The sequence below is a fragment of the Neolamprologus brichardi genome, chromosome 22 (genome assembly GCF_056152115.1).
Source record: "Neolamprologus brichardi isolate AB-2024 chromosome 22, ASM5615211v1, whole genome shotgun sequence".
NCBI lineage: Eukaryota > Metazoa > Chordata > Actinopteri > Cichliformes > Cichlidae > Neolamprologus > Neolamprologus brichardi.
The window spans coordinates 12,358,881-12,384,128 of record NC_142124.1 but is presented as its reverse complement, the minus strand read 5'-3'; the positions used below and the strand labels follow the sequence as shown (position 1 = coordinate 12,384,128).

At 39.7% G+C, this 25,248-nt stretch overlaps 1 protein-coding gene across 1 annotated transcript in view; it reads right to left on the bottom strand.

Moving 5' to 3' along the window:
• Positions 1-23,704, bottom strand: part of osbpl10a (oxysterol binding protein-like 10a) — a 98,922-nt gene extending 75,218 nt beyond the window's left edge. Inside the window, exons 1-2 of the mRNA XM_006788040.3 lie at positions 23,114-23,704; positions 7,493-7,668 (exon numbers count right to left, since the gene is read on the bottom strand). Of these exons, the coding sequence (XP_006788103.2) occupies positions 7,493-7,668; positions 23,114-23,391 (454 nt within the window). The 5' untranslated portion in view covers positions 23,392-23,704. The remainder of the gene's footprint in view (positions 1-7,492; positions 7,669-23,113) is intronic.
• Positions 23,705-25,248: the final 1,544 nt, after the last annotated feature.

Here is a 25,248-nt window from a genome sequence, read left to right as displayed (position 1 = left end):
GAAAATGTTTGATAAAGCAGCCGCTGTCTAAAGAAAAACTTGTAAAGACCTTCAAACGGCCTGGAAAACGACTGATTATAAACGCTTAATAAAGGAATATGAGAGAGACTGACTCACTGGATGCAAAATAGTAGTGTAGCATTTATATAAGAGTAGCTGCCTCACTGAGGAGGATTACACTGATCCTGAAATAAATTCAGCTGGGTTTGTCTTGGAGGTGACACTGACAGCTCAATTCATTTGATGAATACATAAAGTTTGCCCTGTAAAGTGAGAAGACTAACAGGAAAATGAGAAGCTGGACTGTGTGCTCATTTAAAACGAGCAACAACGGACACCCGTCCTAGTCTGCTCTTATTTAAAAGTCAATATCCATCCCACAGAGATGGCTGAGTGATATCTGAACATTACTAGGTGATCAAGAGAGAAGGAGAGAGAAAGAGAAACCTCATTCCCACTCAATCAAAACCCGCCTAATTACACATGTTTTAATTACAGTGTCGTGAAAGATGTTATTGGTTATGATAATGGCGAGTCTGAGGATTAATGCTTGGACGAGCAGTTAGATTTGATTAAAGTGCTGGGAGATATTATGAGCGAGGCACTTTAAACATATATTTTCAAGAAAATGGACGGGCTGACGAAGCCTGGAACAGAGGGAAGAGCTGCCAGGCAATTACAGTAACCAGCAACCAGCCTTCACTCATCAGCACAGCACAATGACATTTGAACCCTATGATTGCTCTTGCTAAAGCAGTCCCAGTGCATTATATGCAAAGAAATGTTGTTGTGATTACAGGCTAACTTTAGATATAATTGTTTTTTCTTGCTTCACACTACTGCACCTCACAATTTTTTTTTATTTTTATTTTTTGCACCAACCAGTTCATTTTAATCTCCTACGCTGATCAGAAAAGAGGAATTTGATGTCATCTTTAAACAGAGTAAGAACATCCAATTAAGGCAAAAGTCACAGACATTCTGAGATAAAAGTTACTATGTGAAAGTGAACCGTGGCTGTTAATAAAGACAAAAGACTGAGTGCTCCCCAATTATTGGCCTATTTTAATGATTTTTGTTCCTTAATGATCGCACCCTTAAAGGACTGCGACAGATGTAATCCTTTCCTTTCTTAATTCACCTTAGACGAGTAGCAGAGTAAAAATTTACTTCAGTGAAAGTAGAAAAGCTGATCATGTAGTCTATAGGCTACCCACCAAAGAAGTTTAAACCAAAGCCAAAGAAAAAAAAATATCAATGATGTGAATCTTCTGTTCCATCCCCATCCCAAAGATGCTCTATTGGGAGCGAGATAACCTTGGAGGTCATTTGACTACACTGTAATACATGTTCAAGAAACCAGTTTGAGAGTATTTGAGCGTTGTGATGTGGCGCGTTATCCTGTTGGAAGAAGCCATCAAAGGATGTGGCTTAAACACCACTAAGGGTACTAAGAGCCCTGAAGAAGATATCCCCCAAACATCATTACATCATCATCATCACCAGCCTGAGCTGTTGATGTAAGGCTCTTTCATGTGGTTTACACCAAAGTCTAACCATACCATCCAATTATTACAGCAAAAATAAAGGCTCAGCAGACTGGGCACTGTCTATCAAAATATTTGTATTAATGAGCAGTTGAACTGTTGTACCTAACAAAGTGGCCAGTGAGCATGTGTGATTTTGATGATCAACGGATTCGAAATAATAAGAAAATGCAAAGTTTCACAACAAATAAGGAAACACAGAGACACACAAGGACTCATCAAGCTTATATTTGAGGTCATCTTCCAAAACAGTCCAGAAAAGCCCTGGTAGCTTACATCCGTTTTTCACATTTTGAAGTGCAAGTAGGCTGTTAAACATTGACAGGCAGTGAGCTAAACATCTCCTGGCTCTAACTACATACACAGCACATAAATGTGAGACTGGCAACGTTTTCATCTACTTTTTGAACCAAAGCATCAAAATATTCCATTAAATACAATAAAGGGATGCTCTGTTTTTTTGATAACCTTGTTGCACAGTACCTTTGGACCAAAAATGTCCAGTCGTTTGGGTTGAACCAACATGAAGGATTTGGGAGGGGGGATATGATAACATTCACCATATCACTGGCATCCAGAGGCTGCAGTTTCACATCTGTAGAAAGTGGAATGAGCAACTCATTTCTGAAGCACCTTAACAGTCCAAACATCACGACGGCCAATCAGATTTTTTCCCTGCTACCAAGAGCCATTCTGCACAGACTCCTATATAAACCCATCAAACCTAACAGCAAAATTAAACACATTTACAGCCTGGTACAAAAACCACTTTTGGCCTATGAATGTAATTTGTCTTATGTCAACTCTCAATTGTATAGCAGATGAACTTCCTTACCCATTCAAACTGTATTAAGACTTAAGGTTATGTGTGATTAGGGGCCTGTGATCCTCAGGTCAGAGCATTTTTTTCCTCCTTGCGCTCACAACACTTATTTCAAAACAGTTCAACTTTTTGAAGGCTCAACTTTTTGAAGGCTCAACTTTTTGCTGCGACTGCAGCAATCAATCACAAAGAGGTTTCTGGTGCCACACTCACTTAGCAGGCAACCAATCACCAACAACCTGTATGTATCCGAGATCCAAGTTTTAAGTAAGTGGCATTATGATATCATTTTATTTATGTTCTTAGCAACAAACATCATACAGCCTACTAACTCATACGGGGGAAAAGTTTGCATCAGAGGTTTCAAAATAATGCTCCACAATCCTGTGAGTGGAGTCATGCACAGCCTGTGCACTTTTTAAATGCAGTCGACAGTCTTCACACATTTGACATATTTTACACACTTTCCGTTAGCATAACGAAAATCAAACAATAACTAACAACAATTTGTCCACAGGGAAGCAAATCAGTAAACACCCAATTACCATTCAGTGAAATTTATGCTGAGTATGTACAACAGCCAAAACCGTCCACAGCTAACAGGGGCCATCCTGAGAAGCCATACAAGTCTTACAAATACTAATCAGACAATAACTCTTGATGATGGCTTTAAAACATTGTGCTTTAATTATACAGCTGCACAATCAAACCAGGCATCCTAATAAGCCAGTTTGTACCCAGCTCACAAAAACCTGACCCTTTCATTGGCTCCGCGTCTCTGAGTCTTCATATGATAAATAGCTTAATTTTTCATCTCAGCGTTCAGACATGATTAAATTCAAGTCGCTCTTCACCTTTGCTCAGCAACAAAACATGCGGCCCATGTGTCCTTATATCCGACAACGAAAGGACCAAGCCGCTTCAGTTTAGAGGCAGAAAACTCTCAGGCTACTGTATAGCCGTGTGAGAAATGCTACAGATTGTGTGTATCCAGGATCTTCTTACAGCAGCTAGGGAAAAGGCAAGTCGTTCAAAGCTATCCTGTGAAGAGATATCATCCTGAGAATAAAGGTGGCATTTACAGCTCTGGACTCGGACCATTGGTGGACTTATACACTGCTTATCAGCTAAACCAGAAAGACTGAAAAATGACTCCCGACTGAACCTTAAAGTTCCCCCAACCCGCATCCATGTAGGTTTCAGGGATTCCCATGGTAACCAATATCCAGAACTGAGTATACCAGCCAATCTTAACTTCGCAGACTACTAAAAAGCTCATTTGAGCCACTTTGTGTCCTGCTGTTTGAGCAAAGTGAGCTTTTGCAAGTACAAATTTTACTCTTTTGTGGCCAATTTTTAAAATATAATATAATTTAGAAAACATTTTTAAGGATATCTTTGTTGCTGACCCCAACAACAATAACATCCTCTAATGCATTTGTTTAGTTTGGGGTGTTGGCACCAGTCGAGACAGGATTGCAGTTTTTTTGGCAAGCATCTGAATGAGTCACTGGAAATAGAAACACCTCTTCTGTGAGTTACAAAGCCCAACTTCTTCTTCACTGTGGTATTATTGTTTCCTTTTAGCTTGATTCACTGGATCACAGAGTTATTCAGAGAATATAGGCCAAGTTACTCTGATATCCTCCCCCTCAAGACTGTAAGGGGACATTCCAGCAGCTCAAGTGGAGCAACAATGAAAAAGGAGTCTCTCTTATTTAAGTGGATACAGGTCACTGAAAGCCCAGGCCTTTAGCACAGTAACCACCTTAAGGATCATGTTGCGGCAATACTTCTTAAAGAAACATTTCACCTTTGTGTAAATTCACTTATTGAATGGCCATAGAAACATAATTTCTTATCTGGATTAGGCACACGTGCATGCAGACTTATTTGCATGAAAAATAATGACAAAAGTTCAAATAAAAATTGGTTTTAAATTATATTTAAAATGAACAATGATGATCACCTAAGTTGATTTTTCTTTTTTTATATAGCCACTATTAAGCTTGATCCTGTGGGCTGTGCATGTCATATCTCGATATCATCATAATACACATAAATGTTTCCATGATAAAATAGTGTCAATAGCAATATCTATGACATGATAATGCTACGTGTTTACGCTCCCTAGCCAACACAACAATACAAGACCAGTCATGTCTGAGAGTGAGAGCAGAGCCACCCTGTGATGACTATTTAGTACCTAAGGAGTTATCAGAGGTAAGATCTCCAATAAAGCATAGTATTTTGCAATGTGAGCAAGAAAACTAACTAAGGTGAAAAGGATATACTTGAGGCAAAAAATACAGAAAGGGAAAAAAAGCTATTAAGGAACCCAAGGAGGACAGAGTAGGTGAAGGATTGTTGGAGCACTCGTTAATATATCACAGGAACAGTGTGACGAGGTGGATGGAAATCCACTTTACACAGTCTGACCCAACGTACTACCATCCCAGGCAGAAAATAGAAAAAAAAGTTTCAATTTTATTATGTGACAACATTGTGCAACTGAAGAGTTACAAGGTTACTTTAGCTTGTGTTAAACTCTAATGTTAAGCGGTTACTTTCTGCTTTTACTTAAAAGTTTCATTGAAAAACACAAGCTAGGCTACTTTTATGCTTACACTGGCTGTGGCACCTTGTGGCAAAAGATTCATACTTTCAGTTAAGCAGTCTGTAAATCAGTGACAGTAGCTCATTGATGAAAGATGGATTTTGTTTCCACTATGAAATCCTACTGTCACCAGTAAAACCTTGTTCTTTCTGTATATTTCCTTGAAATACCGTGCCGTAATTTTTTTTGAGGCCATATCACCCACCCCTACTGTGGACAGTTGTTTTTAATATCCACAGCACTTTCCAGAGGTGTGCTGACACCATTATTATATGTTATTATATTATATGTTTACAGTGTAAATAACAGAGTGCACTCTAAGAATGAGGGTGAGTCACCAATTGACTGTAAATAAATGAATGATAAGTAACTTAACAAATTTAATCTATTTCACTTCAACCCGAACTGGTCACTGCAGATGGCTGCGAGAGGTTTCTTCCTATTAAGAGAGTTTTTCCTTCCCACTGTCGCCAAGACCATGCTTATAGGGGTGTCATCCTAATCTCTGGGATTTTTATCTCAATTATTTTACGGTCAAGTCTTTATAATCGAAAAGGGAGTGACAGTTGTTGTGATTTGGCACTATATAAAGAAAACTGAACTACATTTAATTGAATTGATATAAAATGGCAATATTGTGATTTATTATCCACAAGGCACAATGTCCATGTGGATGACACCGAATTAATACGGACTAAATAAATGTCCATCAAAGTCTAAAGACTTTAAATGATTTATTGTGTCCAAATCTGTTCATGACTTCACACTTATATAGTTTCTAGACAATCAACTAAAGACTAGAAATTATATAAGTCTTAAGTCTTGAACAGATTTAGTAAAAAGTCCGAGTAAAAAGGCAACATCAGGTCATACTGGAACTTTAGTAGACAGCACTGCTATCGATGAAATGAAATCAATAAATAATGGAACGGAAACTATTTACTTTACTTACTAACACTAGAACTGAGGGTCATTTTGATCTCTTGGCATTTAAAAACATATGTAACTCTGTTAAATTAAAACTCTGCCATCTCACGACGGGTTTATTGATCATATAATGAACTTTGGAGTGTGTGGGATAAAAAAGAAAAAGAATTATGACAACTGACACATCGGGTGTCATTTTGACCCAATAGAAATTAATGTAAAACAGCAATTGCAGAATGCCGGGTTGCCTAGCAACGCACTTGTTTGGACACATTATGATGTGAAGGCAGCTTTAACATGAGTCAGATATAGCTAGTTGATATTGATAAATAAATATATAGGGAACTGTAGCTGGATAAATGATGAATAATTACCGCCGCGCTGAAAGGGTCATGCCTGGGATGTTGAGCCAGGTCAGAGCGGAGGAGTGTGTGATGGAGCGCGTGGAGAACTGTAGCTGAACCGAGCAGAAAGCCCAGCATGCGGGGAATTAATCCGAGCAAATAAAGAGTGAAATCCAGAGCAGAACAGCTGAATCAGACATGTTTCATGCCTGGGGAGCAGAGCAGCTGCAGGTCTGGTGGGCGGAGGCAGATGAGGATGTTGTGTTGTACTTTTACAATAATTGATTTAGTGCACAGTGTATCTTTCTTTTTCTTTAGCCAACTGTGGGCAATGACCTGTTCAATCTGTGTCACAGAGAGCACTTTGTTTTTTATACCTTCTTTATTTTAGCTAAACTAATATGGCCCATTATCCAAAACTCAATTTTAACTCTTCTATAATGTTTTTCTTCTACAATAATTAAATGATTTAGATCTATTACTGTGTTGCTTGGTGTAATCTTTATTTATTAGTGAATTCCAGTACACACTTTAACTTTATATTCTGTAATGAAAAGATATAAATGTTTTGTTAAACTAAAACTAAAAACTAAACCCCCAATTTTTCAAAGTATAAAAAGTTTTTTGTTTTGTTTTGTTTTGTTTTAATTCACAAATTAACTTCTTGAAGAACTTACTTCTTTGCACACAACTGCTGTTGTTGCAGGATTGAGTCAAAAAGCCACCAGCCCACAGGAATCCATGGCAGTTCTAGTGCTAAATAAACACATCGCTCTTATTTCATGTCATGGTTTTTGTCACGTCGCGAATGTAAATCCAAGATTCCTCGTCTCTTATCTGTTTCTTGACATGAAACACTGATTCAGATCAGATCTGACTCTCTGATAAATGCAGCCATTTCCACTGACTACTCATCTCTCTGTGTGGACGTGAGCAGGTAGTGTTCAGGAGGTCATCTATCTAGTGTTGCTAAAAATAAAACGCTCAGGCTTGAACCAAAACAATGAAGCAATACAAATCAAATAAGCAGAAAAATGTCCTCGAAAGTCTTTGCTCTTTAAAGAAAAACACTGCAGCTCGAATTTATGAGCCATCTATAAGCCGCTATTCATCCCGCCGCTCCTAGTATCTACACCGCACTTCACAGGAATCCAAAGTAAAACACACACACACACCCTCTCACTGTTTGTTCTCTGCCGTATACGGGCAGCCTGAGGCCAGCGCGAGGACATACCTCTGAGTTTATACAGCTCTCCATTGACGGAGTGTACGATGAACATGTGCGGAGCCTCGTCGCTCGTCGTCACCGAGGCGCCGATCAGAGGCAGCGAGCCACGGGGCTTCTGGCTCTTCCCCTGCTCATTGACAAAGTACTGCAGCTGTCCCAGCTCTGGATCCAACACAAAATACCTGCACAGGAGGAAAAGGCAGAGAGAGAGAATGAAGTTAAGAAAGTAATGAACCAGAGAAAAAGACCAGGGAACGGGAAATGGAAGAAGCACCGTGACCGTTATCATCATCATTTTGTTTTATGTTCTCATTATCTTGTTTACTGTTAAAAACTTTTTTTATATATTTCTGCTGCACAAACTTTGTGCAGGATGTGGAAGAGAATAGGAAAACAAGGCGGGGGACATGAATGTATGTGAAATGGAGCAAAAAGAGAGCTGCCGTAATAACACTCAACACCCTTAACATATCTCACCTCCCATGTAATGATGCCTGCAGGATATTATTCACCACATCTCTCTTCAGGCAGCGTTTGTGAACAAAAAATTTAAAAAAAATAAAAAGAACAGCCCTTCATTTACATTAACGCCTGCTTTCAGCACCATCAAGCCGGCAAGCTTGATTCCAAATTACTCATGGTAGCAATTAGCGCGGTCATCTTGAGCAGAACCCACAGCCCGAGGCGTGGAAATTAAACCCCACATTTTCTCCTTTGTGATTAATGAATCGCATTCAATCACTGGGTAATTGAATCCCTCATCGCTGGCTGGAAGATGCAAAGCCAGTCAGGCAAACAGAGGCAGAGACATTTCATTTCCTGTGGCCGGAAAGGATCGCGTATGACATTCAAGAAGCTGGTCCGTCGGCTCTGCTTAACACTGTTCTGGTTCTGCAGTTCAGCACACACCACAATGGCACTGGGTTGCTATGGCTGACCTTTTCATGTTTTTCCACAGAGGCCTGAGGCAATAAAGGTTGTCTTTGTCTTGTGTTCATGTTCAGAGGCGCCCTGCATCATCCTCCTTTCCCTGAGATTCAACCTGTATATTAAAAAAAACTCTCCATGCACCATTACTGGAGCTGCAGTATTGATCAGCAAACCTAAGTGGACCTATTATGCTCATTTCCAGCTCCATATTTGTATTAATGGACTCAACTAGAGTAGATCTGCATGATCTGCAGTTCAAAATAATCTGATTTCATCCTACATTGGGCTGTGGTACATCGCCATCAAGTTCATCTCAGTTTTAACTCCCGTTCCCCGTCCACTCTCCTTTCAAGCCATCTTTCATCAGACTGGCTGCCCTTGCAAACAGAAAGTTTGAACATCAGCTGGATTTTAATGATCAGGGATAAATGCTACTTTCGGCTGCTCTGTTTTTGTGCTTTTAGAGCAGAGTGCCTTTATTTGTCACTGTACGGCGTACAACAACATTTCTAGTGAAGCCAAAAGAGGTGACAGTCAGCATGTGGGAGGAAACCGGTAAAACACAGATGAATGCATCGGAGGAAGAACTCGAGGAAAGTGCAAATCCATGTGCAAATCAAACATATGGACTTATTCTGGATTTTTAAACAAAGGTTGAGCAAAGAAGAGAGCTGATTACCAAGTTACTGCCCATTTCAGAGTGAGCAAAAAAAATAACACAATCCATCACATACTTTATGGGCTGCTGGTACTGGTTAGGTACTGGAGTGCAGGTATGCCACAACGTTTTTTAAATGACACCGCTGTACCCAAATCTACAAGAACTCTTATGTCACAGAAGACTCTGACTGCTGTCTCACTGTCTGTAACAGTACAGCAGTCAACAGGTATTTATATCCAAGTAACTTGGACTAGACTGCAATGCGAAGAGTTCAGTTTTTAAGGTGCAACATTTTTAACAAAAAATATTTATCAGGCTGTCTGCGCCACGCTCCCATTTTGCAGCAATAAAAACAAGTGACATGAGAAGAAGAGACTGAGAACTTACCAATGCATTGTGAGTTAAGCATCATGAAAATGTTGAATTATCATGGCGTCTCTGATGATGTCCCCTCTTTGTGACATCATGCAGATCAGGACAAAAAAAAAACTTTTTTAAACGTGGAACTGTCTGAAGCCTGAGCTTTGGGTTCATATTGATTACTTGTACATACACTCACTGACGCTTTATTGGAAACTTTGGCCATTTTTATATGAACATCTACCATTGTGACAGTTTTGACTCAACAGGTCTCAGCAGATAATTCACGACTTCGCAAAGGGGTGCAATTCTTTTTCCACATGGGGCTAGGTAGGTTTGGAATTTTTTTCTCTATATGAATCTTAAATAGAACTTTAAGGCGCCATCTATCCACTCAATGTCACATGTGTCTTTTGGGTGTCTCAGAAAAGCTGTTCACTTCATGTTTCAAACACTGGCACTGTTTCTTATTTTCTTCATAACAGGTTATATTCTTATTACCTGTTATGAATCTGTATCCCCCTACAGTTTAATGGAAACCCATCAACTTCCTTTACCAATGTATCTGCATCATTATTTAATTAAAAGGTGAAAATATGAGCCCCGATTGTTGCCCATCAGGTTAAGCTCGTGATCTGGTTTTTTAAGCATTTGCAGAGACCCGGGTTCAAATCCATCCTGAGGCCATTAACTGCATGTCTTTCCCAGCTTTCACTACTCACCTAAATAAAGGATAAAAAAGTATAAAGAAAAGAACATAACCATCAGTTTCCTAGGACTATGCAGGCCTTTTAGATGATTAGGAAAAGCTGAGATGAGATGCTAGCTCTTATATCAGTTCTATGATATATTAGCGCAGAACACCAAAGGATCATTTCTCTAATGGCTAAAGAAAAAAAAATAACAAAACAAAACAAAAATGTTTATTACCACAATAAACCAGCATCTGCTGAACAGACACTGCTTTCCATTTATCATTACAACCCATTGGTGTGTGATCCTCAAACATATGCTGGCTCCTAGTTAAGCAGGCAGTCATTCAAACTGTGCAAACAAAAATGCTGCGGATCAATCTTCTTTGTCAACTGACTAAACATTACGTTTGAAACATGACTCACACATGAGTCCAGTGAACTCGAAACTGTGTGTCTGTTTAAACTAAATAAAGTCGGTCAAGTCATGAAGTAATCTATTGATTTTTTTTTTGCTTGTGGGGTTATTTTTATTGACAAAAATGTTGATAGAAACACTGAGGCCAGCAAGTGTTGCACAAATCAGATTTTCATTGTTTTTTTTCTATCACATCTCTGCAGCTACACTGGGAAACTGGGTTTTCCATATATTTCCAGCCTCTTTCTTCCATTTGCATCATGGTCATTCTGATTGGTTCCCAGCTTTCAAGGAGGTGGGTCGTGACTAATACAAGCATGTCAGAGGGGGCAACGGAGGGAGGGGGGTAGGGGGGGTATGAATGCATAAGAGCAGCAAATGAATGCAAAGAGCACCTTTTTGTTGAGACCCTGATGGACAGTGAATGGCAACCCTCCTTCCTGGATGCATTTTAGGCTTTTTTCATGCTGCCTGCATCTGTTCATTAATCTAAAAGAGCTCAAAACAAAGCAGTTTGAGTTTATGGCTGGAGGAACGGACACCAGGTCAAGCTCTAACTAACAAATGAAATGAGGGATGCTGAATAATTTCTATGTTTTACAAGCTGCCTTAAAAAGATATTAAAATACTCGCACTTCAGGTGAGTCATGACAAAGTTTCCCTTGAAAGCAAAACAAGCATGTGTGTGACGTAACAAAACTGGAGCAGCGTATTCAAAAACCACTGCTTTAACAGCGCATATATCTTAATTTCCTAACTCATTAGCTGCTTGAGCTGATAACTGCTCCATCCTTCACAGGATGCATTTTTCCCCATGAACCCTCTCAGCTCCAGTGAGCACACGGGGAACGCTGCCGTCTGAAAATTGATCCTTGCTCAGTCTTGTCCCCTTCCATCAGGAGGGCTGGAGATTTATGCCGACCACAGCCATCCAGGGAACAATCTGCCTGCATCACTTTATATCCAGGGCTGTCTTCGTCGCCCTCACGCGCTGCATGTTGAGCTCACAGCAGTGTATCAAGTCTTATCCCCTGTGCAGTCAGCAGAATGGAGGCATTCACTGTTGACCCCCTCCAGGCAGTCTTTGCTTGTCCAGCTAAACCACATTGCAGACTTTTGATATGATGAATGGCGCCAGAGAGCAAAGTCCGGGCTTTCGTGGGCTCTCTCTGCTGATAAGCCGATACCGATCTGCAGGGCCAGAGTCTTGGCCCACACAGACCTTTTTGCCTTTGGACGCAAGAGGCTGCAGCAGACCGCCGACCAAATGAAAAGATGATTCGTTTAGCTGCAGTAAAATCTAAGACAGTAAATCTAATTTCCAACTAGTATCAAACTTGATTCATGAACAATATTTTACAGTACCATAGTATCTAAAATGCAGGCTGTGCATATGGCTCACAATCTGTTATGTGGGCTTTTGTCACTTTCAGGTGATATGTGAAACTGGAGGGCTTCAAAAGACACCCAACATCATGATTAAAAAAGAAAAAAAAGAAAAATGTGTCCTGAAAAAAACAGATTGGAAGGTGCTGAAATGAATTTTTTACAACCTGGGCACTAAATGCATGGTGACCAAGCAGAACAGGAAGTTGAATATGCTCAGTAATATGTGCTAATGCATGATGAATTTGAATGCCTTTGTTACTCAGTTTAGATATTATAGTACCCTGAAGTGGGATTCTTTGTTGGCAAAGACATTCAATACCTTTAATGGAGAAATCAATTCACTCAATGCAATCATGAAACAAATCACCATCTGCGGTCGATTTTGTTATCCGCCCTTAAAATATCAGAGAACATGTCATCACGTAGGGTTTTATTGCTTCTAAATATACCACAGCTGTTTATTTTAAACCTTTATACATACTTTAATTAGAATTCATGTTCAAACTTTCTATCTCTAGAAACCTGTACGTGCACTCAAGAGCAGACATCTGTAACAACATAGAGCTCGCTATAAATCACCACCATAACAATATTTGCACTTTAAAAAGAGCTTAGTCAAGCACATTTGTCCACATCAACAGAAACACTACCATTTCCTAATGGATTTAACAATTGTGCTGCAGGAAATGGCTTGTCAGCAGGATTTACATCTCCTCGCTGCTCTTTTGGCAGTTAATTCTCAAATATGCTTGGAGGGACGTCAGAGTAGTGAATCACACTGATTATTGGCAGGAAAAGGGGGATCAATAAGAGAGTGATTGGCAACTATCAGGGAGATTACATGCTGCTGCATTTTATTTTCCTGTAACATCATGAGAAGATCTTGACACTGCTGTGGCCAAATGAAATTATACTCAATCATTTCATTAGGTACACCTTGCTAGTACTGGTTAGGAGCCACTTTTGTTTTCAGAGATGCCTTGATTCTTTGTGGTACAGATTCAACAAGTTACTGGCAACATTTCTTAGATATTTTGGTTCATATTGAGATGGTAGCATCGCACTGTTGCTGCAGATTTGTTGGCTACATAACCATGATGGAAATCTCCTGTTTCACCACATCCCAAAAGTCCTCTACTCAAAGCACCACCCATAGTTGTTCATACCAAGCAGGATGGTTTCATGCTGTCATCAGAATCATCTTTTTTCCCCATGTTGTTTATGCCAAATTCTGATCCTCATCCAAATGTCTCAGGACAAATCATGACTCATCAGAACGAGACAACGTTTTTCCAATTTCCTATTGTCCATTTTGATGAGGTCATTGTGAATTGTAGTTTTCTGTTCTTAGCTCATGGGAGTGGCAACCAGTGTGGTCTTCTGCTGCTGTAGTCCATCTGCTTCAAGGTGTATACCTTATCTGTAGCAAGTGCTTACTTGAAATACTGTTGTCTTCCTATCAGCTTGAAGCAGTCTATCTAAACCTCTCTAAAAATCACTAGATATATATTTTTTTTTTATTATTTCGGAACGATTGTGCAGGAAAATCCAATCCCAACAGATCAGTAGCTTTTGAAAAACCCGCACTAGCCCAGCTGGCGCCAACATCCATGCCACATTCAGTGACTCAAATCACCTTTCCTCTCCTTTCTGATACTCAGTGTGACGTTGAGCAGGTCATCCTAACCATACCTAGATCCACAAATGCATGGACTTGATTTGCTGATAAGTCATGTTTTGTATGTAATAAAGTAGCTGGTGAGTGTAAGCTCATCATTCACAATGTCTTAACTCTTGTTTGCTTCCACAAACTTCTCATCATAATAAATCTTTACCATCTGACGTTTTTAAACATCTAAACATTTCAGGCTGTACTTTTTGACCAGCTGCCATATCAGGGACATGGAATAGCTTCACAAGTGGGGGCAATGAAACTATTAAAAGGCTTTGTTAAAACCAGATGTTATTTTAAGCATTCCTAAAAGTATACAAGAAAACTACACACAAGAAAACCAAACAAGATATGAAGGAAAGGGGAAATGCAAAATGCTAACTCATTTCCCTTTCCCCTGCACTCTAATATCAAAGCTGGCCTTACAAAAAACAAAAAATTAGAACAGAAACCCAAGAAACAGCAAAAAGACAGGAGATACAGCCACATATTAAACAGACAGAAATATATCAACATGAAGCCAAGCTAATGCCTGCAGTTTTCTTCCCCTTTTCAGACACAGAAACACCCACCAGAGCTGCACCACCCCGACTCACAGCTTTGATCAAAGAAGCACAGCAGAGCTCCTTTTCCACTGAGTGCAAGTGCAAAGAAATTATTTGTTCATCGCAGTACATCCCCCACCCTGCAGGGCACTTACGAAGACATGGATTTAACATCTACACAACGCTCACAGCTTCTTACACAGGAAGACGGTCTAAAATGGAAATTGAGAAAGAGCTATAAATGGTATGAATTGTGTGATCGGCACACAGTTCATACATATGCTGATAACCAAATTACAAAGAATTAAGTTAGATATCTGCTCCATGGAATGATGAATGTTACACCTGATTTACAGCAGCAGAAGGTGACGTTGTTTTTGCATTTTTTTAAAGTGTGTCGTCAACATTCGTCCCCCTGGAAACTAGCTGTGCTCTACAATCCACAATCAAAAGCTCACATTTCTACTTTAAAAATGACAAAAAGCATGTCCACTAGCGTGAAATGATCACACAGTAACCACTTGCAGGTAATGCATGACTTCAAAATGCAGACAGAAAAAGCTGCGAGAGGTAAGCCAGGCCTCACAGATGGTACTTATGTGTCTGTAATAAATAAGCTGAGTATTTTCCTATCATTGCAGACATGCTAAATATGTTCCGAGTGTCTTTAAGTGGGAACACTTCACTGTGGCAAACTGATTGTTTAGTCTGAGAGGCCGGAGAATGCATAATGTCAACCTATTAATTCTCAAATGGACTCTCGTGGCTTCTAGGGCAGCATTAAGAAGAAGATGAGTTCTCGTATGTGTGTGTTTGTCTGCACATTCAAAGGCTTCCTGACCAATCTGACTTTTGCACCTTTAAGTTTTAGTCATAGTCTCATTTCTACACAGAGCTGTTTGAGAATTAAGACTTGATTTAAGGATTTTGATAATGATTGTGTTCTCTTTTTCCTCCCATCCACTCTACTCTTTGCCAACTATCCACTCCTTTTCAGCGTGATAAGGATATAAAAGGCTTTAAAATAGTTACTGATTTACAAGTCATAGTCAAGGTCAAATTTGTTTATATAGCACATTTAAAACAGCAAAATATAGGCCAATTCAACTTAACACTAAAATCCAGGAAAACAGAACACAATACACAACATTAAAAGACAAAAAATTATTAAAACAAAATAGGATTTTAAAAAAAGACTTAAATGAGTGTACAATCTGAGCCAAGCAGATGTGCAGAGTTAGATCATTCCATATATTTAGTGCAAACGTTTATATTTTGATCACCTCTCTGTTTTAATCTCATTTGAGGAATGTGTTAGAGCAACTGGTCACATGACCTCAGAGTTGTTACAGGTGTGTGAATGTGAAGCAGCTCAGACCGATAGAAAGTCAATCTGCAAATGATTGACAAATCATCAGAAGCACAGAAAAAACATAAGCACACACAACTAGAATAAACTCTAAAAACCTGTTACCCTTTATTCTCGCTTCTAAATAAGTTTGACTGTGCTCTGTGTTTGTTACAAAACCTGTCTGACAACACTTCCTCTTATGCATGCGAACACAACATAAACCGTGTATGGTAATCAACTGTTGAATAACAAGCAGCTTGCAAACAACACTTCCTCTATTAATCTTTGTGACACTGTGCAAAGTTTACATGTGGGACATACGAAGGATAGATAGCATAAAGCATATTAATGATCTCCTTCATATTCACCCACACTTTTTGTCAGTGCATGTAAGGACTTTTGTTGATATTAAAATGATTGTGCTACTTGGTTTCCTTAAATATAAAAACATCCCAAAGTTATCCTTAATACACTTCAGAGAGGTTGGAGACCATTCCAACTGTAACACAGTAATAATCAGGATGTAGGCCTGTTGCCAGTCCACCTATTTTATAGCCTCATAAGTTTCCAACTAACTTTAGCATACTGGCCATCAACATATGAGAAGTTAACCCATAGATGATACTGAAACATTTTCTGGGCACTTTGTCAATATCGCAGTAGGTAATTAATTAGGTAGTTGGATCAGCTGTCATCAGAGAAACTGGCCTTTTTTCCCTCCACTGTATTGTTTGACATTTAAACTCAGCATTCTTCCTCTGGCTGTATTGAAATTTCTTACCAGCATCGTATTGACGGGAAAGCAACACGCTATCTGAGGAACTATATCAAAGACCTTTGTATGCAAACACTGATAGCAACGTCAATGTCAGACATTGTCAGAGCGCACAAATGTTGTCAATAAATAAAATGTTTCAGTTGAGAATTATGGACTTGCTTTGTAAGACAAAAATGTAAATTTATTATTTCAAAATAAGCACTAAAAAGTTACCGCCGAGCATAGTAGCCAATTCATGCTGCCACTATGGGTTCAAAATGTAAAAAGAGTATCCAACCCTAACACCCACACCTGCAGTCAATTTAGAATCACCAGCTAACTTAAGATGCATGTGTTTAGGTTGTGGGAGGAAACACACGCAGGCACCTAGAGAAAACACTTTGAACCATGTGATTTTTTTTTTTCCTTTTTTTGAGAAACATAACTGATCCTTTATAACTGAGGTCATCTGAGAGGAAACTAGAAATGCCTCGCCCTCTTTGAAGTCTAGAAGACGTGGCTTGTGATGTTTTTGTCTTTTCTTTTTCTTTTTTTTGACCAGATCATGTGAGATTGTGTAACGATCAGTGGCGCTTGATAATTAAATAAATTAAACAGAGGAGTAAGTACTGCTCTTGTGTGTTGACTTTTGCCTTTGCATTTTTCACACGTATGACGCAGATGCATGTGCTTACGCTGGTGGGAGGAACTTATGACAGAGACAAGACTTGCTGAAAGAAGGCTGTTTTTTCTTGGGGGGTTTTGGCTTTCCAGAATTCTGCAGTTTCAATGCTTATAATACTGAAACTCTTGTTAACAACCCCATCTCTGTTTATTGGTTTTGTATACACTGCCTTAGACCATTAATTCTTATTAACCACTTTTTTATGATAAGCATTTCAATTAATCTCTACAGCACCTTCAGGCAAACTTTGAGCTCATTTGCTCTGTTGCACATTAAACTTCTTCCCTTCCAAAATCTTTCCTTTCATCAGCTCATCTGGGTATAAATGTGTCACTAGCTTTCCCATAATGGCACGTTATTAAAGTCACGCTGCCATTATTACAATAGTGTTATAATAAATGATTATTACTATATTACACTGACTGTGACTGTCATAAATGCTTAGGTTTAAAGGGTTTGAATCATTCACTATCCTTACAAGTATAGCACGCATTACATATGTGCATATAGAAACAAACTGACTACTTAGCACATTTTCTTCACACAAACGCACACAGCACCTACTCAACATAACGGTACTTCACGCTGACACATGGCCGCCCACACAGTGGCAGAATTAGCTCCACTCAGGTCTCCTGCCCACCAAGACACGGCCTGCCAAACACGCACACACACACACACACACATTTTGTGTTCCTCCACGTGATGAAACGTGACTGACAATGTAATTACTCAAACAATGTCTTCCACCGGGGCACGGCCTCTCCTCCTTCAAACGTTTCTATTTTTACGCTGCGGGCACTTACGGATATTAACTGTGAGCTGAACACAACCTGAGGAAGGATGGATCATCTGATCGTCTTCCTTCACAGGTATAAAAGAAACGGGTCATTTTAAAATTTGGTCTGGCTGCAAAAAGACTTTCATTTTTAACCTAGCTGATTTATATTTCTCTACAGGCTCCCTCCCATAGTAAACCTTTAATAATATATATATATATATATATATAATATAAATCTTTATCCCAGGTGACAGCAAATGCTTTCCTGAGCTCAGAGAAAGATGGAGAACTACAGCATAGGGTGTAAAAATCACTTACTGTGAAGAAATATGAACAAAAGCTCAAAACACAACAGTGAACCCACCATTCAGTCCTGATTCATTTCAAAACTAAATAATCTTGAAATTAAATAAATAAATAAAACGTTGCTGTAGCAGAGTGACATTTTTACTAAAGATATTCTATAATCACCTGCTGGAATCGATTATTTTAAAAATAATTACATTGGCTGCAATGGTTTTTGCTTTAAAAGCTTTAAAACTAGCTAAAAATAGAAATACCATAAACAATAACAAAAGTAATGCTTCCTGACCTTCATGTTGACATATTATCAACATTACAGTTTTTCAGGGGTGGGGTGAGGGAGTTTGTTGTTTTTGTTTTTGTTTTGTTTTTGTTTTAATGAAAGGACTACAAGTACTTCCAGTTAATTGTTTCAGTGTTCCTGGGTTTGTGACATGTTGGCCTTTCACTGTACAACACAATAAAATAAGCCATCAAGGGTGAAAACTCCCCCTACACCAGGGCCTGATTTTATAAAAGAAAAGCTCCGGTCAATGCAAGATTTACAGAATAATTATGAATGTAAACCCATGGATCACCCATGTTTTCCTCTTCATGGGTGATCCAATCAAACTTAAGAGTGCAAAAGGTTTAACAATGCAGATTTAAATTATACTTTAAGCACTCTTTGGATAACTCTGCACTTTAAGCTAAATATTAATATTAATATTAAATTAATTAATATTAAATCATCTCAAAATGCAACTGCATATAATGCTGTAAAAAAAGAAGAAGAAAAAGAATAAATGAATATTCCACTACAGCCGATTCCTTTGAAAGACTGCTATCTGTTGGTGCATCATCCAGTGAGTCACCCCTCTTTTACCCATACCTGCAAATCTCTGCACAGAGCTCACAGCAATCATGTTCATTTACTTTATTTACTGATATCTGCAGGAAAAGTTCAGAGTTTAAGACTCAAGAAACGTGCCTGTAAGACCAAGTGTGGCGTCTCTGCCAGCAGCGACACCATTAGCTGCAAAGCCAACAAACCTAAGTGCACATAATAATTCCTTGATACTGAGAGTTTGCAACCGCAGGATGTCACAGACGGCAGCTGCAAAGCTGAACCACAGTTCAAGGATTTTAAACAACAAGTTGCAGATCCCACCTTTGTGGGGAATTCTCATGGAGACGATGCATAAGGACTGTTTCTATCATTTCTTTCTCCTGTAAAACTCCCCTTTTTATTGTCTCTGTTTTTTACACTGAAACAGGTGCCTGGTGACGCAATGAAATGTGGGAATGGATCAGATCCTGATCATCCCCTTCGCAGTGTTATCTCTACAGTCACAGGAGCACAAGTACTGAAAGTGAAAGTCGATTTGCTCCTGGCAGATTGCACCGTGTTCCACACCATCCATAAACGGACTCCCTATATCCAGAAGATTACATTTCCCTGAGAACATTAAGACAGTGTCTGCTGATTTTTTCTTACTTCAGCATGGTGTTTACAGTGCTTACATTTATAAGAGCACCACACAATGTAAGGTTCATGTCACAGCTGCCATAAATTAAAAGCACTGGTAATTACCAAAATATTTTTTTTTATGTTTCTGTAATGGTTAATCCACCAGTATGCACAAGCTCTTCAATCCAAATGACAGTTTTAATGCTAAAATATAGTTATTGTTGTTATCCATGAATTTTCTAATTTACTGTTTGACAAAAACAAAAGCATAAAAAAAGGCATGCACAGCATTATTTTTTGGATTAGACACTAATTTTAAGTTATTTACTTCCATTCATGAACAGAAAAATTTGTCTTACTAGTTGAATGTTGCGCTTGATTAATTTCTGGATTCTCAGTGACAACTTTCGTCTTTTATTAAGCGAGTGCACTAAAATTCCTAAATCCACATCCAGAACTCTAAAACGTTATTACTTCTAGCCCCAGCTCTGGAAACACATTCGTAATTTAAAGTTAACCTACAAGCAAACAGAGGATCAAACAGTCCTTCTTGGTAGCGATAATAAGATGACTCCAGGAATCACCTTAATTCACTTATATAGCTTTAACTGAATTTCAGGTAGAGATAATCATCACTGCTTTGATTAGTCACATCCTGGCAGTGTTCTGTACGTGAAAAAAACAAAAACAGTGCAAAGCAAAGTCTGATTGCTAAACTCTTTTCCTTCTTCAAAAGCCAAAAATTACAATTTAAAAATTATGAATTTGAACTCAAATGAAACTACTTTGTACATTTTGTCATCAATACTAATGTTAGGGCTACGAGCAGTAGCAATAAGCCTACTGACCCATGTTAGTATAGTTTCAAAGACAATCTAAATGGAAACTAAAAGCCATCTCAGCTCCAGGCTACGTTTTCAAGATGTTTTAGTCGCTGCTCCCCGTCTGTGCTGAAACACTCTTTCAGCTTGAGGTCTTGGCGCTTGCTCAAGTCAATGAAGTTAAAGGATTCTCTCCTGAGAAGCTACACCTTTACCCTTTAGGCACTTTGAAATTGACACTGGACAGGCAGCATCACCCACAAAGGCCAAACCAATTTGGTAATGCCCTTTCGTCTGTACAAAGATCAGAAATCAGCACACCCGTGCACATGGCAGACCATACTATTTGATAGCTTCACAGGCTACATGTGACAAATCCCACGAGAACATCACGCACAGTTAAGGCTTCCTTTAATCAGTGCCACCTCGCTTTGATCGCTCTGAAATGAACGTTTGTCTCGCTCTCCCACAGGTGTTCCTGCGGGTACGTATCAAGATGCAGTTCGGTGCATCGTCTGTCAGTTTGATGGGAGAGCAGGGACGAGTCAGTCTTTCCTCCGCCTCCCTACACCGCCCCTCAACACACACAACCCCACACAATGTGAGCTTCCCTCTCCTCTGCAGCAGTGCCACTGTGCACAATGGGATGCTCCAAGTTGCTTAGTTGTTCTTTACCCACACACAAAACTAATTGCACTGCCAAACGCAGAGATCCTGCATAACTCATGTTAGCTGTTCGGACCACGGGGGGAAGAAAAAAAAGAATGAAAAGAAAGTCCAACCCACGGGAAGATGTTTCACATGTGACTCACATTGACTTAAAATTAAAAACACAGCTTCTCATAAAAAGCTCTCTCTGTATTTGTCTGTGTCTGAGATGAGGAAATCGGACAGGGCGGCGAGATGGCTTATAAATTCTGGATGAGGTACAGGCACTTTTTGAGAGAATTGCACTGCTGTGGAGATGTTATGTACTTCATTACAAGAGTGCCTGCACTGATTCAGGAGCAGCGGAATTACAGATTGTCACAGTATATGGGAATAATATCAGTACAGATCAGCAACTGCAAAAACCTGTACAGACGGGCAGGTGTAAGTGTACAGTGTGTCCAGTTTCAGGAAACACAAACACTTTGTGGCAGCAGGTTCTCATTCTTGCGCGTTTGCCACTTTTCATCGTCCTTTCTGATCTTTTTTAATGTCAGCAAGACTTCATTTTGTCCACCTTGACCTTTGTGTTATCCACATTTTATTAGCCAAACACCAGTTGGTTAAAACAAAGTAACAATGATTGTTAGTTAGTCGTTTGGCACTTTCCTGTTAATCAAACTGCATGATATCAGATTGGCTTCAGTTTCAGTCCTATTCAGTTGTAGTGAAGGCCACAAAGCTGCTAAAGGTGGAGACCTGCACAAGCTGGAGGAAAATAAGCCTAGAAACTATGGCTGAATTAATTAGATTTTTCTGGGGAAAATAAATAAGAGTGTGCTGATGGTGTTGTGCTACCTGGCATAGCATGTCGTCTATTAATGTGAAGGTCGGTCGTTTGACCCCTGGCACCTCCAACCTGCATGTCAAAGTATTGTTGGGTAAGATACTGAAGCCCGGTTTTCCCCTGACCCAATGTTAGGTTAAAGTGCTTAGTCATAGAAAAGCACTTGTATAAATGATTTAATAGGTGAATGACACTTTCAGTTGTCAAATTGAGAAGAAAAGCACCATCTAAGCACCTTTTATTAGTTAGTTTAGTAGCTGTTTCTCTTATGACTGGATGTGTAGTGGCAAAAGTTTAAGAACCACTGCTGTAATCAGTCGTGTTGTTTGAAGCGCACTTATAACATGTAATAAAAATGAAAGCTAATGTTTACCGCCAAGTTAACCATTCAGTACTCTGCCACAACATAAGGATGGCTCCTTATGTTACGTCTGAGAAGAGGCCCTGATACAAACTCATGAAACACTGAAGACACTTAATTTCTCAGCTGGCTTGGGAATGCCTTGGTGATGGAAGAGTATCTCTGCTCAGATTGCTGCCCCCACAACCCAGACCCACATAAGTAGCAGAAAACAGATGGATGGCTAACTTTTTTTCCTTTCTTTTTTTTTTTTTATAAACCAATATCTTTAATGAGATCGATAGTTAAGAATTTAAGAGGGCTATTTTAAAGGGGGAACAATTAATCTGCTAGCTCTAAAATGTATCGACAGATGATGAATCAGCACCAACTTTGACAAATGATTAATCCCTTTGGCATTTTCCAATTCCATCATTGTTTTCAGTTGAGTAATCTATAATCCTAATTTAACTTATACATTTTTTAAATTATTGCTCAAATGTTCCAAAATAGTTTAAAATTTTTACTCTTTACAAGTTCTGAGAATGCAAGTTAGGAAACCAGGCTGTCAAAACCCCCAAAGATAATAACTTTATTATAAGAACAGTCCAAGAAAAGCAGCAAATCTGATGTTTCTGAAAATACTTTAGCAATTAATATAATAACATAATATACTGAAAATTACAAGAATTTTAGATGATTATTATTATAAGTATTAGTATTATTTAATGACAGTTTTTGTTTTCTAACATCTCTTTTGCCCATTATGTAAGTCAGCCCATGAAGACAGCGATCAAACAAACTAATTCATCAGCAGGCGTCCAGACTTGTGTGATTTTGAACCCCCTCCCCCTCGCAGTGACGTGGTGGTAAAAGTGCAACGTGGACGGGGCAAATAACAACACGAAGCCTGACCTGGGGCATGAACCGAAACTAAATCATGTGTCAAACGTCCCCGACCCCATCCACGTGCTTACCTGTTCTGCCAGCCTTGGATCAGGTTGGTGTATTTGCTCAGGACTCCTTCCAGCTGCCTCTTGCGCGCCTGCTGCTGTTGCTGCAAATTCATGCTGTTCCCCAGCACAGTTGCCCGACTGCCTCCCGCTACAGCCGAGCCGCCGAGGGAGCCGGAGCCGGGGCTGTGCGACCCGGGCCGCCCACCGGGCTTCCTCGACGATGAGCTCCCGCGGAGGTCCGCGGAGGAAGAGTTTGTTTTGTTGGTCCCGGGATGCGGACTGCAGAGCGTCTTGTCCATCCTGGCGACGGGACGGCACACAGCAGGAGGAGGAGGAGCAGGAAGAGAGGGGAGGAGGGGAGAGGAATGGACCAGAAGCAGCAGCAGAAGAGATTTTTAGCAAAGCATAAGTGCTAAACGGGGTTGTGTTTGTCTGCTAAACTAAAGCAGAGGCAGTGGATGTGCAGAAACTGCGCTGCGCGGCGGCTTTATGCGTCCCTCGGTGCGTGACACAGCTGACATATTCCTCGATGGTGTTTGAGTCCCGCTCTGTCCTCTGCAGTGCGCGGCTGTGTGGCAATGTGGGTCTCATCCACCGTTTTTCTGGTAGGAAGGACAGCAGAGCGCAGACACTCCCACTCTACTCTAGACCTGCCCCCGGATATTACCTACTATGCACTCTCCTATGAAACGTATCGTCAGACCCCCCCCCCCCGTCCAAAAAAAAAAAAGAAAAGAAAATTGGAAAGGGCAGGAAAAGCCTCACATGACACATATTTAAGCTGATACACATGACTTTTTTGTGAACAGTGACAGCTCACTGTGTGCATGTATGCATGCCTAAACTACAATAATTGTGGATGAAGAAAAACACAACTATACTGAAGGAATGTTATAGGAAAGAAAATCTAATGTAAGTCCCTAAAGCTTCACTATAGGCACACTTTAGGGGGGCTTGTGTGGGGATAGTCTGTCTAAATATAAAACAATGTGTGTTGGCTTTGACAAATAAATGCAGATAAACTAAAAAGTCTGTAGAGTTTAGAGGTGCAGCTTGTTTGTGAGTCTCTCTGCCTTCATTTTTGTGTTTAATAGCTGAAAAGCATGCTTTATTGTGTTGGGATCAGGTGACTGACTTGATCATTGAAGAATATTCCTGTCAAAGTTCACCAGAAGGCCACAAACACAGGACAAGCTCAAAACGTTTTGCAGTTTTAATGGGCAGATGAACAACAGCTAGGAATCCCTACAGCAGGGGTTAGTGCGAGGTAAGACAGCTTTCAGGTAAGTTTAATACTGTTCAGCTCAATTTAGTTTTATTTATATAGCACCAAATCACAGTAGCAGTTGCTTCACAACGGTTTGTTACTGTAAAGTAAAATCCTGCAATAACAGATAGAAAACCCCAGCAATCAGTTTTAAAGATTTTTATTGGCAGTTCACTACATGTACAGGACCTACAGGATATACTATAAGCAAGTACTTGGTAATAGTGGCAAGGGAAAAACTCCCTTTAAAACCAGCAGAACCAGGCTCAGGAAGGGGCAGCCAACTCCACCACTAGTTGTGGGTGAGGATAGGGAGACAGAACCGACAACAAGCTGTAGAGCTCAGTAATAAGGGGACTAGTTCAGGTCTTGGATATCCAATACTAAAGTCTTTGAAATGAGCAAGGGGAGAGTGGATCAGACAGATCTGCACATATCCAGGCAAGAATGAGACAGACTTTCCAACATATTCCCACATTAGTAGGCTAACAATTTGGTGACAGGTTGTGGTTTTGGGAACGTGGTATAAATACTGCATTGAATGAAGATAAGAGACGGGTGTGCCTATTCAGGGTTTCCTGTGACCAGACCTGCCACTGAAGGACACTGGTTAGTTTAGATCCATCTCCATATTCAAACGGACAGGGGAGAGAGAGAGAAGACAGGACCATGTCAATGCAATATCATTGCCTCAATCATGGCTGACATGTTGTTTGCTTCGGATTATCAGCTGATTTTCTCCTTCACCATAATTTATATTTCCCACCAAGGTACAAATTAATCTTGGATTTATCTTTACAACCATTTTTTCTTCCCATAACTGTGCAGGCCCCTTTAGATGTTTTCTTCAAAAAACTAATCTTGGCTTCCTGTTCCCGAGTGTTAAAGT